The following is a 14,985-nucleotide window of genomic DNA, read 5'->3' as shown; positions in this document are numbered from 1 at the left end:
CAAGCTTCAACCAAAAAAGTATTAATTAAATTTAATTTGTTTATACTATACAACTAGACAAGTTTACTACGTAAAAATATGACTACATAAGTTGCAACTGTCTATAGTTAGTTATATACAGTTAGGTGGCAAAAGTATTTAAAAAACATCTGATTAAAACTAGATATTTTCGCGGTATTTTCATTACCTGTGGTTATTGATGCGTGCAATTTTAACTACCGGTAAACATTGTCTAAATCTCTCAACAACTTTCATTATATTTGAGGAGATTTTATACAGTTAAATTTATTTATAACTGGTGACTTTTAGTGCTCAACAGTTTTTTTTTCAAAGAACAACATGCTTATAACAAAGTAACAATTAAAAACTGCAAAATTAAGTAAACTAATAGCACTTAACGAGAAAAATTAAAATTTCAGACGAGAAAAAATATTTATGTTATTAACAACTAAATGTACAGATTAATATCAAGTAAGAATTAACAGTTACTTTCTACATACTGCTAAAAACTAAAATATTTTGCACAAATAAATTTTTCGAAACAATTCAAACCTGGCCGATGTTTTCGGCTTCCAGGTAAGCCGGCGGAATGTGAAAGTGGGCTGAGGCGGAGTCCCCGAGGGAAATCACCCCGAAGCTGTTTGTGGTGTTGCAAAACAAATTTTCAAAACTCTCGCCGCTTGCCAGGTCCCTTCCCTGGTAGTAAGTATGAAACAACAGATCATTTAAAAATAGTAAGCTTGTGTTTCCACTAAGTCATGTTTTTCCACTAAGCATGTGTTTCTTTTACATGAACAAAACTAATATATATTTAAGTTATACTTGAATATTTTAATAGTTCAGAGTTCTAGTTAGTTATTAAACATATTGTTTATAATTTGATACCATGGTAAACAAATATAAACTTATAAGATTATTAGATATTTTCTTACAATTTCAGACTTTAAGAACATAAATCAAAAAGTCCGGTCTGGTTCTAATATTTTTTTGTTATTTATCTTATTCATTTATTTATATCTTTATTTTTTTTTTAAACAAACATGTATTCCGTTGCAGTTGGAATCGAACATGGTGTCGTTGTTCAGGGGTTTTCTTCCCGGGTAAACCTCCCCGTTACCATCGTTACAGTCCTTCCCCCTCCAGTAATCACCCCTGAAACTGCTGATCAGGCTGAACCCGTCATCATCACCGTCTTTTATCGGGAAGTGACCGTCGGCAAATCTGTTGATAATTTGAGATTTATTGTAGATTGAAGATTTTTGAGAAGTTTTTGAAATAAGTAATAAAAAATGTAAATTTTTTACTTGCTGCTTACATTCTATGCGTAAAAGACAAATACTAGAAGCTAATAAAATAAACTGAACCATAACCATAACAGTTCATTGTAAATTTTAATATGATTTCAAATGTGTTTATACCTTGTGGTATTTAAAACTATTATTTATACGAAACTTAACAACAAAATTTTAATAAATTTTGATAGTTTCATTTCTAGTAACAGAAACGATCTTTAAAATAAAACTATCATGCAAAAGTTGAATACCATTTTTAAACTTTATAAAGTATGTTTCTAAATTTAAAACACATAAAAAGTATTAAAAAAACCTTTAAGCAACAAAATGTTTACTTAGTTGAAGCGTCAGTCAATCAAAACTTACAATCAAATCATTCAATCTTATACAAACAAATCATGTAAATAAACAAACAAACAAACTTATCAATGTAATCGCATATGCTCTGCAATAGCGGGTGATTACACCACGATGGCTCCGATCTCACTTTGCTAAAGGTTTTAGCTAAATTTCTTTTTCTCAGCTTCATGTTCAGGTGGCTTTTTGGGTGGAACTTCAGTTTTTGGGGTCTTGGGGTGAAACTTGGGGGCAGAGGGAACACGTGACACACCTCGCTCCCCGGTTGCTCCTGGTAACACTGGTGCGCCTGAAAATATGGTTTAAACTTTAAAGTCACCTGTCGTGTAATTTTACCTTTAACTTTTTTTTAGTTCAACATCCAATAAAAAGTTTAGTTTTAGTTTATGTGAAATAGTGTGCTGCTATACCATTTACACATGTTTCTTATGTTTAGTTAGTTATTTATTGTTTATTAGTTCAATTGACATTATTATAAAATTAGCTTTTGTAAAGAGATAAAAGTTAATAATTAAAATAGTTTTGATTATTTAGCCTAAAAATATATACATAAAACAAGTCTTTTTCAACAACACATATATATTTCAACAATTTTCTTCAGTGTGATTACAATTGTAACAAGGTAAAACAAATTTTAAACTTATACAGCCTTTTTAATATATAAGAAATTATCAATCAATTAGCAAAAAAAACCCTAAACTATAACAAAAAACAAAAAATTAAAAACAACAAGGAAAACGTAATTAACTGTAACAATTTAAAACAAAACAAAATTAGTCTAATTTAAACAAGGATAATGAGTAATCAAATTCTCTTTGTTTGCATAATTCTGGCTTGTTTAAGTGAATATAAATAGCTTCTATTTTAATTAAATCAAAAATGTTCCAGCCAAGTTCAAAACAGGATGAAGTTGCTCTGAAAGCAAACTTAGTCTCAGTTGCACACAACTTTTGCAAACTTAAGCCAGAACATAGTTCTGTAATTAATTCAAAAGAAATCATAAGTAGCCTGACTAAGATTAAAAGTAATGAACATATTGTCATTACCAAACCTGACAAAGGTTCTGGAATCGTAATTCTCAATAAAGATGACTATAATTCTAAAATGTTGAACATAATTAATGATGAGAAGAAGTTTTTGAAAATAGGTTCTGTAGGAGATAACTTAACTATAGTTAAGTTGGAAAAGAAAATTATTCAAATATTAAAAGATTTGGTGGATAAAAATGAACTTTCTCAAGAACATTATAATTTAATTAGACCGGTAGGTTCCATAAGACCTCGTTTATATGGTTTACCAAAACTACACAAAGTGGATATACCTCTGAGGCCTATACTTTCTATGATAAGATCTCCACAACATGAATTGGCAAGATACTTAAATAGTCTTTTGGATCCAGTGTTGAAGTATTTTTCTAGATATATTGTAAAAGGCTCTTTCAAGTTTGTAGATGACTTAAAACTCCAGGGAGCTAAAGACACGTTTCTTTGCTCTTTTGATGTAAAAAGTCTTTTTACAAGTGTACCTTTAAATGAAGTGATAGATATTTGTACAGAAATGTTATATAACCTTGAAAATCCGACTCTGAAAAGAAGTAATTTTGTTCGACTAATGAGACTCGCAACAGAAGAAGTTGAATTCAGTTTTAATAATATATTATACCGTCAAATTGATGGTATTGCCATGGGTTCCCCATTAGGACCTACATTGGCAAACATATTTATGGGCTATCTTGAATACAAAGTTCTACCAGAATTCGATTCAAATTGTAAGTACATGAGATACGTGGATGATTGTTTTGTTATCAGTGATAGTGTAAAAGTTAGTAATTTATTGTTTGAGAGGTTAAACTCTTTGCATAGTGCTATTAAATTTACAAAAGAAAATGAAGAAAATGATCAAATATCATTTTTAGATGTTTTAATCAAAAGAAAGGATAATAAATTCATAACGTCTATTTTCAGAAAACCATTTACTGGTCAATACCTTAACTTTCAATCATATTGCAGTAAAAGAAGAAAAATTGGTTTGATTAAAACCCTATTTCATAGAGCAAATAAAATATGTTCGCCAGAAGTATTTCAGAATGAACTTAAGGTTATAAAAGAATTACTAATAAAGAACGGATATCCTAATCCGTTGATTGATAAGGTATTCAAAACTGAATTGAAAAGACTAAAGTACACAAAACCTTATGGACCAGAGAAATGTCCTGTTCTATTAATTTTGCCCTATGTGGGTGAAAAATCAAAACAAGTTGAAAGAGATATCAAGAATATGACAGAAAAAGTTTACCATGCATCTAAACCAAGAGTAATTTTTACATCTGCTGCTATCCTAAATCCTAGAGGTAAAGATCTAATATCCTACAAACACAAAAGTTGCGTGGTATACACGTATAAATGCTGTTGCGCAAACAGCTATATAGGACAAACTTCTAGGCATTTAGAAACAAGAATAAAAGAGCACGTACCTAAGTGCGTGAAAGATCATATCAAAAATCAACCGAAGAAAATGAGTAATGCAACCTTAAACGCAACAAAAAGATCATCAATTTCAGAGCACTTAGTAAAAAATCCTAAATGTGGTAATAATTACAGTGAGACAAAGTTCAAAGTTTTAAGAAGTTGCACGAACATTTTTGATTTAATTAAAATAGAAGCTATTTATATTCACTTAAACAAGCCAGAATTATGCAAACAAAGAGAATTTGATTACTCATTATCCTTGTTTAAATTAGACTAATTTTGTTTTGTTTTAAATTGTTACAGTTAATTACGTTTTCCTTGTTGTTTTTAATTTTTTGTTTTTTGTTATAGTTTAGGGTTTTTTTTGCTAATTGATTGATAATTTCTTATATATTAAAAAGGCTATATAAGTTTAAAATTTGTTTTACCTTGTTACAATTGTAATCACACTGAAGAAAATTGTTGAAATATATATGTGTTGTTGAAAAAGACTTGTTTTATGTATAAAAATTAAAATTAGCAGACATATGTTTAAAATTCTAAAAATATATGTTTATGTTTGCAAACTAAAAACAATTAGTTGCAGTTTTATAGTAATTTTCTTATGCAAATAAATAACGAACTTGTAGTTCAATAAAACTTTTCAAAAGGTTAACAAAGCAAGACAAACAAACTATAAAAGTCATATAAAAATACAAAATTACAGATCGTTAAAAACCTTTAACCACGTGTAAATTAAAATCACCATTATTTTAATACTATACGTTTGTAAAACAACTCATTGCGTCTAACAGTGTTCACATACAATAAAATTAAAGCTTTTAACTAATAAACACGCTACAAAAAACTTAATATTTACAAACCAATTGTTTAATAAAACATTAGTACAACTTTATTTGTAACCTCTCATTACACCTCATTTACGACTTTTTTTATTGATAAATTTTAAATTTAAGCTAATAAACTTTACGGACTACAAAAAATATAAAAGTATAACACACCACTTTACAATAAACAAATAAATAACAAGAAAAATTTAATTATAACTATGTGCCAAACTATTTTAATTTGTAAGTAGCTACACCGCGTTTAATAACATTTTAACAATTTAATTTCACACACACTAAAAGTTTGATTTTATTATAGATAAATAAAATCAAATCTATACAAACCTTGTGGCAAACTGTATCTGGGGTTTCGTTCTGGTAAACTTCCTCTATTATGTACGGAGCCACTTGCTCAAGTAATGAGTAGCAAACTTGCTTGTACAACTCCTTGGGCAGGTTCTTGCATATGTGCTCGTCTATAGCGTTTACTATCGAGTCGCTGTGTACCTGCGAGAGCTGCTCCCCCAATCCCACTACTAGCGTGCACACTGTTAGAAGTACTTTTGTATTTAAAGTCATGCAGACTATAAAGTTATTGTTAATTTGTTTTGCAAAGTTTTTTTTTTTTGTTTAGAAAATGCAAAAAGCTCGTTTGTTTTCATATAAGTTTGTTAAAGTTTAAATTTCTTGGTAAGGGTTCATATATTGGTGAAAAACGTATAAGTTTTTAGTAAAAATCTTGGTCACTTTTAAATATAAGAATTCTACTTGATATTATTAAAAACATAAGTTAAAAGAAGTGTTTGAAAGGTTTATTAAGCAAACATTGTAAGGTAAAAGTGCTAATTCTTTCAAGAAATTATAATTACAAACATATATTTTTTTAATTTGCTTTAGTTATTTAAAAGGTGAGACATATAGTTAAAAAAATATTTTTTTATAATAAAATTGTTATAGTATGCTCGACTTATTTTTCTGCATATACCCAAACATCAAATCTTATTTTACAATAAAGCTTTTTGAAAAGCTTTTTTTTAAAAATTATTTATACTTACAATAACTTCAATAATTTAGTTTACAAATAAAGAGTTTTTTGTCGAAGTTTGAATTTTTTTTTAACTTTTTAGAGCTCTAGCTATTAATTTAAATTAATAGATTTTGAAATAAGATATATTTATACGTCAAAACAAAAATACTGTTCACCGAAAATATTTAAGGAAACGTGCGATATACGCCTGCTTTTAAAATTGAGGTTACTTTAGCTCATTCTTGCAGCTTAAAGTTTTTTAACAAATATCATGCTATTACTGATAAAGTAGTAGTGTTTTCAAACGATAACATTTTAAGTTTAATAAAAAACAAAGTAAGAGTTCAAACTTACTTTAATAATAAACTAAAACTAAAAGTTTGCGTTAATAGAAATTAATATAATATTTTTCTTGCAGACTTCTAAAGCATAGAAAATAAAACATACAAATAGTATTCATTACAGCTAGTTAAATTGCAAAGTTTAATTTAAACAAAGATAAAAATCGAGATAATAAATATACGAGATTTAAATACTCTAAACAAATACTTATGCCCAAAAAATTAAAGCAAACTAAGTTATTGAATTAAAAATTTCTAGGTTTTTGAACAACTATTTAAAGTGTTTTTTTTATTACATTTTTAAAACAAAAACTTTTTAAAAAACACCTTTCAATTTACATAAAACTATTTTATAAATAAAAAAGGAAACTAGCTCATTACAAACAACATATTTTATATTATTATAATATTTACAATTAAATGGAAATAATTAGAAATAATATAAAATATAAACATCTCTAACCTGCACATTGCATACCTCCATTTTTATCAGCTTTTCCAAAACTAACCGAGCTCAAAAGGAAAATAAACAAAAAATAAACTTTCATTGTGAAAGTAACTGCAAAAGATTAAAATAAATGTAAAATTTTTCTCTTATAAAATATCGTGATTGTAAGCAGTGCGTCAAACGAATGTAGTAAAAGTTTCATGAAAAAAATATTTACTCACATGTTTTTGCGCGTTATAGCTTGCTACTGCCTTGTAGCGGTTAAGAAAAAAAAAGAAAACTTTAATCATTGATAGTTTTTCAAAGCACTGCTTCACAAAGATTTTAAAACCTGTGTTCAGTTTTTCGTATATTATGCACGCTAAATAATTAAGTAAAAAACTTAAATTAAATGCCTTCGTTATAAGTATAATTGTCTGTATAAAACAAGCAAAACCTTTTAGAATTATTAAATAATAGTTAATGAAAAACAATTCGAAAAATTATTTATCAACTTCTAGAATATTTACACTGCTCATTAAAAACTTCTATGCAAGATAAAGTTATTTCTATATACAATATTTTGCACAAGATCTCTATTTATAAAGCACTCTTCACTATCAAACTAGTTACTAGAGTGTAAAAATGATGTAACTTAACATCTATAACAACAGTAAATTTAATTCTTTTTGATAATTTGTTTTAAAGTTTTTTTTAGGTAACTTATAAGTTTTGGAAAGTAAAACTTCTGTTTTAAATTTATAGAACAAACTAAACAGAAGTAAAAAATGTAAAGAAATTTCTTATAGCAGCTCTTTTAGTAAAGTCTCGTAAATTATTTAACAAGTTTTTGTTATCATTAAAGTTTTTTGCAGTTTATTATAAGGACATTTGTGTAAAAAATATTTACAACTTAAAATTTTTTAGAAATTACATGTAAAATTATTGGTTTTGCAAATAAAATATTTATTTCTGAATATCTACGTAAAACTACTAAAGACAAATATATTAACTAACTACTTATATGTAAAATAGCTGAAGCTTTGTTTTGATAGTTATATTTTATTACTTTTAAATAATCCTTATTTAAAATTTGGTAATTGAAATAAAAATATAAGCATCATATTAAATTTACCATATTGTTTAAAGCAGCTTATTTAAGCTAAGTTTATATAATAAACTTATAAAAAGCATTTCTAACAAAATCATATGTTCAGAAGTAAAAAAAGATTAGAGAATATTGAATCTAAAAGTCATTTTTTTTTCCTACAGAACACTCTTATAAATTAAGTGAATATTTCTTTGATTTTATCAAAAAAAAAGTGTTTTGTCTACATTTATTCACAAAAATGTAATTTTAGAAAAAACTTGAATGTTCTCTGTTTTTAAAAGTTTAGTAAATTTTCAAATAAAGCTTATAAAAACTCAATGCATTTGTTAAAGAATTTACTGCTTAAAATTTTTGTTTAAATACAATGTAAATTTAGTTTAAGTTGACAGAATTAAAGGAAAAATTGTTCTATCAAGTTTTATTTTCCTTTTCATGGTTTTTAAATGTTTCGTCTTTTCTTCGTTTCATGGCAATTTCTGACATTACTTTTGAGGCAATCAATACAATGACGCCTTTTAATCCAAACGCATAAAATCTAAATGTCATTTTTTTTGCTGACAATTTATTCAAAATACTAAAATTAAAAAATGTTTTGTTAGACAACAAATAAAATCTGTTGTTAGCCTACTGAAATAAGCTTTATAAATTGATTATTTGTAAATCCATATAAAATCAAACTTGTTAATAAAGAATTATATGTAATAATTTACCTTCAATTATAGTTTAAAGTTTGTTGGTATATGTTTTTATATATTTTTGTTTTAGGCTGAACTGTAATTTTACGAACTTTGCAAGCGAAATTTTTATTAATACTTAATATAAATTTTTTTTATAAATTTATGTTCCGATAAACTGAAAAACTGTTCTTAGTTAGCTTAATTAACAACTAAAACACACTTATTAAAACAAAGCTTTCTTAATTTGTGAAATTTTACAAACGACTAACTAAAAGTATAAAAAAAGTTATTTTGTGCTAAAAACAAAGTACTTACTTAATTAAAAACAATGTATCAAGTTATCACAAATAAACAACGTTTAAAAACGTAATATAAGCCGTAGTATAAGCATGTTTACGTATTTTAGTACACCGCATAAACTATTTTTTTTATTAGTCATTGTTATTTTAAACTTGAAAAAAAAATTCTCGTTATTTATATATTTATAACTTTTGTATACAAATCAGAAGCTTTATTTTATTTTTTCTTCATTTAAATAGTATAACAGTCTTTATAACTACTTTTCTTATTGTTAATAATGTATCAAAAGTCATAATATCACAAATTTTATTTCATATTACTAAAATTAATTTTAAAAGAATAAATCAACTTGTTGACACAAGTTTTTAAGTAATTAATGCTGTTTTAATTTTTTTCATGTAAAAAAAACCAATTGTTTTTACACAAATTAGTGCATACAAACAACAATGTTGTAAAAATGGTAGGTCATTAGATTTGTAATTGTCTGAAATTTTTTTTAATGAGTTTGGAGTAGAAGCTTGCAAATAAAACTTAATTTTTTCTTCAATTCTAAACTTATTGGGTATATAGAAAAAGTACAAGAACTATTCATTTTCATACGTAACTATTTTCTATTTTAATGATTCACAAACACTGTCGGCATTATATAACAACTTTACTGGTGACCCTTCTGCAAGTAAAGTTACGCAAGTGCAACTTGACATTACAAGCGAGTCTGGCACCAAAACGCAATCAAATGTGTTGGAATATTAAACAGAATTATTAAAGATTAATTACTTGCCGTTTAGTTTTATACTTATTGATCAAATTTAAATTTTGAGTATCAAGCATACATAGTATGTCCTAGCACTTTGTAAACTTATATGAAATAGTATGTTTCGCAGCTTTGACTATAGTTGTTTATTTAATGATCAATAAAAAAATATTACTAATATGAAAAGTTTGTTTTTTGTGGTAATTAAGCTTCTATAATGTTTTGTCTTTACAACAACTATTTAAAAGCTTTTGAAAAAATTGCTATTTTTACTTAAGTTTAAAATTAGTTATATATGTACTTAAACTTCTAAAAATCTTACAAAGAAAACTAACACAAAACAAGAACTTAATGTCAAAATAAGCACATAAATTGTTGTTTCATATAATTTTTACGTTCTTGTTTTCAAAGTTCGCACTAAACATTTGTTTAAAATGTGTGTAATGTTAAGCTTTTAGTACTTAACTTTAAATAGTTTATTTTTCTACTTAAAGCAAAAAATACACTATTTTTGATTTTTTACTATTTTAACCAACTATGCAATTGTAATTTATTTAAGACTTATTGCTTCCAAAAAATGTCTATTAGAGTATCGTTTTAATTTTTTGTACGAAATAAGCTAGGGATAAATATCAAAATATATTAATATCACGGCTAAAAAACGTATGTTTTAATTGTTTATTTTTGGATAAAAGTGGAAACATTGGTTGAAATAAAACTCATTAATAAATATGACACTGGTTTAAACTAATAGTAATGATTTTGAATATAAATTGTCATGCAGACTTTACTTTGAAAAGTATTTTTTATTGACACAAAACAAAAAGATGTGTGTAATGTATATATCACTAGCTTTTTAGCACAACAGAAACAATGCAGAATATTACTTCAGAAAATACGTTGCTCAACTAAAACTTAGCTAAAGTATTAAAAATTAATTAATTATAAACTATTAGTGTTGTTTTACGAGGTAGTTAGATTAAAAATAAAATAATTAGTGCTAAAGATACGTTCTTTATATTGTTAGTGGTAAAATTAATTAAAAAAGACTGGTTAAAACAATTATCTTTCAATAAATTATCAAATAAATCACAATCTTATATATTAAAACCTTGTGTTATAATCCAAAAATTTAAATTAAAAATCATAAACAATTAACATCTATGTGTCTAATATATTATTAATTTTAATAGTTACCTAAAATGTATAAATTTTCATCGAAAATAATTTCGTTTTTTTATATAAACTTTAATCAACAGAAGCAAAATTTTCGTTTTCGTTTTTGTCTACCTCTTCATTAAAACTACGTTAAAAATTTTATTATAATAATTACTACAGCTTTAATGTAAGACAACCATCTTTTTAAATGTCATAAATTGTTAGTTTAGCGTTTATTTGTAAAACATTACTTTTGCTAGCTTGTAGAATCGGCAAAATAAAAGGTTAATTTTTAATATAACAAAGCTAATGACAAAGATAATCTTAGTTTAATTTAGTAAACTAAATTTAAAAAACACGAGTACAACTGCTTAAAAAAAATAACTAAAGTTTTTTTAAATTCTGTAACAAAAATTAATAGCTTACTGATTTTAACCGTTGCTCGTGTTTGTTAGATCACAGATGTAAACTAGAAACATTTATAAACACTATTTTAATCAGTAATGTAAAAATATTTTAATAAAATGAATGAGGATAATGAAATTAATAAAATACAAGCAAAAGTTGACAAACTTCAAAACATTTTGTATTGCTTTGAAAAAAGAGACAGGAAAGAATTCATTGATGTTTTCAAAGATTATTTCATATGTATCTTAAAAATAATGAAAAAGTTTAAAGCTGAAAACAACTCAAAGTTTCTGGAGTTTCTCCGCAAGGTTTTATACCAAACTCAGATTTCTTACAAAGAATTTTGCCTGGAAATAAAATCTTTCATCAACATATCTGGAGTAACAGTGTTGTATAGAGATAAGCAAGGAAACATGTGCATTAAAGAATTTTATTTTAATTTTGTTGGTTACGATGTTAACCTGTTCATTAACCTGTTTGACGTCGAAAAAATGATGAATGACTGTGAATGCACTTTTCGTGAAATAACTGTCATGCCTTTAAGATCAAATGTGAAAAACACTTTTGAAAGAATCGAACACACTTTGAAGATGGCACTGGACAATTTAAGTTACAACGATCAGCTCAGAGAAACAAATAAACGTTTGGTGCGTTTTCTGGATTTTAAACAATTTGAAACTGACTTCGCTTCTTTGAAAACAACGAAAAAGTATCACAGAGAAGTTGTGGAGAGACGAAAACTTTTCGAAAGCTCTTGCGTCCGAGAAAAATTAAAAATTGAGCTCGGTGAAGTGAGTGAAAAGGTTAAAAATTATGAAACGGCTTCAGACTGCTTGCCTCTGATACACTTGATGTACTTTACGCTGATAAGAAAAGCTTGCTATGTCCGCTCCACGCTGAAGCCGGAAGACGCAGTTGCCAATGCAAGTTTGCAAGAGCAACTTCAAAAGCTTGTGGCTGACTGTAGAAGCTTCAATTCGACTTACAGCTTTTTCTTTGACAGCCCAACATTCAGGTTTCCTTTAGATCAAACTTTTTCCGCTGCTGAACTTGAATTTGATCTCGAGTCAATTTTGTCTCTTGAATTCATAGGAGAGGTAAGAAGTGTTATTGGAAGCTACGACCAAATATATCTAGTTTTAATTTAAAAATGAACACCGCTAAAATGAATGTTCTTCTTTCTGAAATAAAATCAGTGAAAAGTCGCCTAGATCTTACTAGAAAATGCGAACTGTGCTTAGAAGATGCAATGACTGATGTAAAAGAGTTGCAAAAGAAATACAATTTCAACAAAATATCTTCCCAAATCTTTGAGATTATAAAGCATTATAACGAATTGCATCAAACAACAAAGCGTTTCGATCATGAGTACAAACCTCTGTATTTAGTCAACGAAAAGGAATCTTTTATTTACAACAGCAACGAACTTGTGATTGATGATGTTTGCTATGTTTGCTTGGAAGAATATTTGGATGGTGATGTAGTGGTTCAGTTAAATTGCTCGCATCATTTTTGCAAGCAACACATAGTTGATTGGGTGAGAGAACAAATGAACAATCTGGTCAGAGATCCGCTCACTGACGAGCTGAGGTACCAAGAACCGAGCTGCCCTGTCTGCAGAGACACAATCGAGTTCCGACTGGTTTTTTAAGTTAATGTAAAGTAAGATTCCATAAATTATGAGATAACTTCGAAACATAGCTTAAACATCGAGTTTCAATCATAAAGTGCAAATAAAAAGCGAAAGTCTTGATTAAACTTGATTTTATTTGTACAAAGCCTTAGCTATAAAGTTTCCGTGCTTAAAAGATACAGATGTTAAACTTGATTGGACTTAATTTAAATAAACTTTAATATAATAGACTGTTTATATAATGTATTTAAAACTTCGTATAAATTCAACAGAAAAATCAATCATTCTTATAATCACTTTTTTGAGGTAATGTAGTTAAAATTTGAAATCATTTTAAAGTTAATTTAAAGGAAAAATAAAGACGCCTTTAAAAAAAACTTTTTGTTATATTCACCTCATCGTTTGCATTTCAATAATACTATATTCAAAAATAATGCTTAATATTTTTACCTGATATTTTATGCCACATATTTAAGTAAGAAACCAGAAACTGTTAAGAAATGATCGTGAGTTTCTTATATGTTTTCGTTTACATTTTTTAAAGTGATGAATGTTTTTTGTATGCTGACAAATATCAAACACAGCTATTTTTTTTCTTTGTAATGGCTATTCAAATTTTTTTTAAGAAACAGATTATAAAATAAAAATTTAATACGCGTTAAAAACTTCCCATTGTTTATTATAAAGTTTCTTCACGAATGAGCTTGGAAATAAAACAGGTGTTTTTTTTAATTGAATGACAAAACTATTTAAATGAATCATAGTAAACGAGTTCAGTACATTTTTTTAACTGAATATAAAATTAAGTACATCAGTAGAGTTAATAAAGTAAATAACTAAAGTACAGCTATTTTAAAATTAATTAACTTACTTAAGTTATTATTTTCGTAATATTAGTTTTAAATATAAATTTAAACTTAAAGTGTAATAAAAACTTATAACATACCTTTTACAAGACATGTTTCTGTCAGTGTAAGTTAATTAGTTCAACATTCATTTGCATCTTTAAGTACCAAAATTAAATTCATTTAAACAGTACCAAAAATGTTAAAAGTAGGATATTAGTTTCTTTAAAATACTTCTCACAATACACATGTGTACCTTAAATGCTTTTAATTAACAGCCATAAAGAATAACTATTTATAAGCCGTAATAGAAGTTGTTTTGTGGTTCAGGTGTGTAGTCCTCCGGGGCCTGAGGTAGGAACTAACTTTAATTGGGGAAGTCCCCTTTTTTGTGCTAAACGCTTAGCGCGTTTAGCTCTTAAGGTTTTTAAATGAATTTATCTTACTCATTAGGTTTAACTTAGTAATTAATAAGTATGTAATAAACTTAATATATATAATTTCTTTAATGAAGTGAGTTTATCGGAAACGTGATATTAATGTGAAAATTAGGAAGTAGAATTGATAAAGCAGCCAATTTATCAGTAGATTAAAATTACGAAAACAAACACAACAAATAAACACAAAGTTCTACAAATAGAAATGTTCTTAAAATGTATTAAATCTTAAATACAAAAATAGTTCTTACTTATAAAAGTACTAATAATACAGAGTCTTAATATATATTGTGCTTCATGCACAACGATGGCTAAACTAAGCACAATATAATACATATATTACGATAATGCAAATAAGCATCAAGATCTTATAAAACGAAAATAATATAAAAGTTCTTATAATGAATTCGTGTGCGTCTCGCACGGTCTTATGGCTTAACTGAGCACATTACAATACAGTAGCACAAATAAACATAAAATTCTTATAAAATGACAATCATAACAAAGTTCTTAAATTCAATCAGTGTCTTAACTTCTTAAAATTAGTGTGCTTTCTGCACGATCTTATGACTAACTGAGCCAAAAACAAAAATATCAAACAACATATCGAGCTGCGCGTAGTGCGCAAGCTAGAGGCTAATGAGCAATTTCTTATCGTTATCTTGAAATAAGTACACAATTTCGGCTGACTATAGCGCCAACTGGCGGAAAAGTATAAAACAACGAAATCGAGAATCGAATTCGTTACAGGTGAACATTGAATATAAAAAGTAATTTTGCATGGAAAATTAAAAGTTTGGCTGAAATTGAAAACGGTAAAATAAAATAACAGAGAGATTACATTATTTAGCTACTTTAAAAATATTTTAAAGTTTAAAGTTAAACTTTTGTTTGCTTGAAACAGCGTGCAGTTTGTTTTAAAT

General features: G+C 26.7%; 1 protein-coding gene across 1 annotated transcript; it reads right to left on the bottom strand.

Annotated features, from left to right (window-relative positions):
* Window positions 1-552: 552 nt before the first annotated feature.
* Window positions 553-6,860, bottom strand: LOC145846591 (acyloxyacyl hydrolase-like; the record flags this gene model as incomplete). Its single annotated transcript, XM_082953283.1, has 5 exons — window positions 6,776-6,860; window positions 5,290-5,492; window positions 1,715-1,938; window positions 1,041-1,221; window positions 553-696 (listed from the first exon to the last, which is right to left on the bottom strand). Coding segments are annotated over exons 1-5 (837 nt in total), but the record flags the coding sequence as incomplete, so codon positions are not given.
* Between the last annotated feature and the right edge of the window lie 8,125 nt (window positions 6,861-14,985).

The sequence above is a fragment of the Thalia democratica genome, unplaced genomic scaffold (assembly GCF_965202585.1).
Source record: "Thalia democratica unplaced genomic scaffold, ktThaDemo2.hap1.1 HAP1_SCAFFOLD_528, whole genome shotgun sequence".
In the NCBI taxonomy this organism is placed as follows: Eukaryota; Metazoa; Chordata; class Thaliacea; order Salpida; family Salpidae; genus Thalia; species Thalia democratica.
Note: the sequence above shows the minus strand (reverse complement) of the source record. Positions and strands in the feature narration are given on the sequence as shown.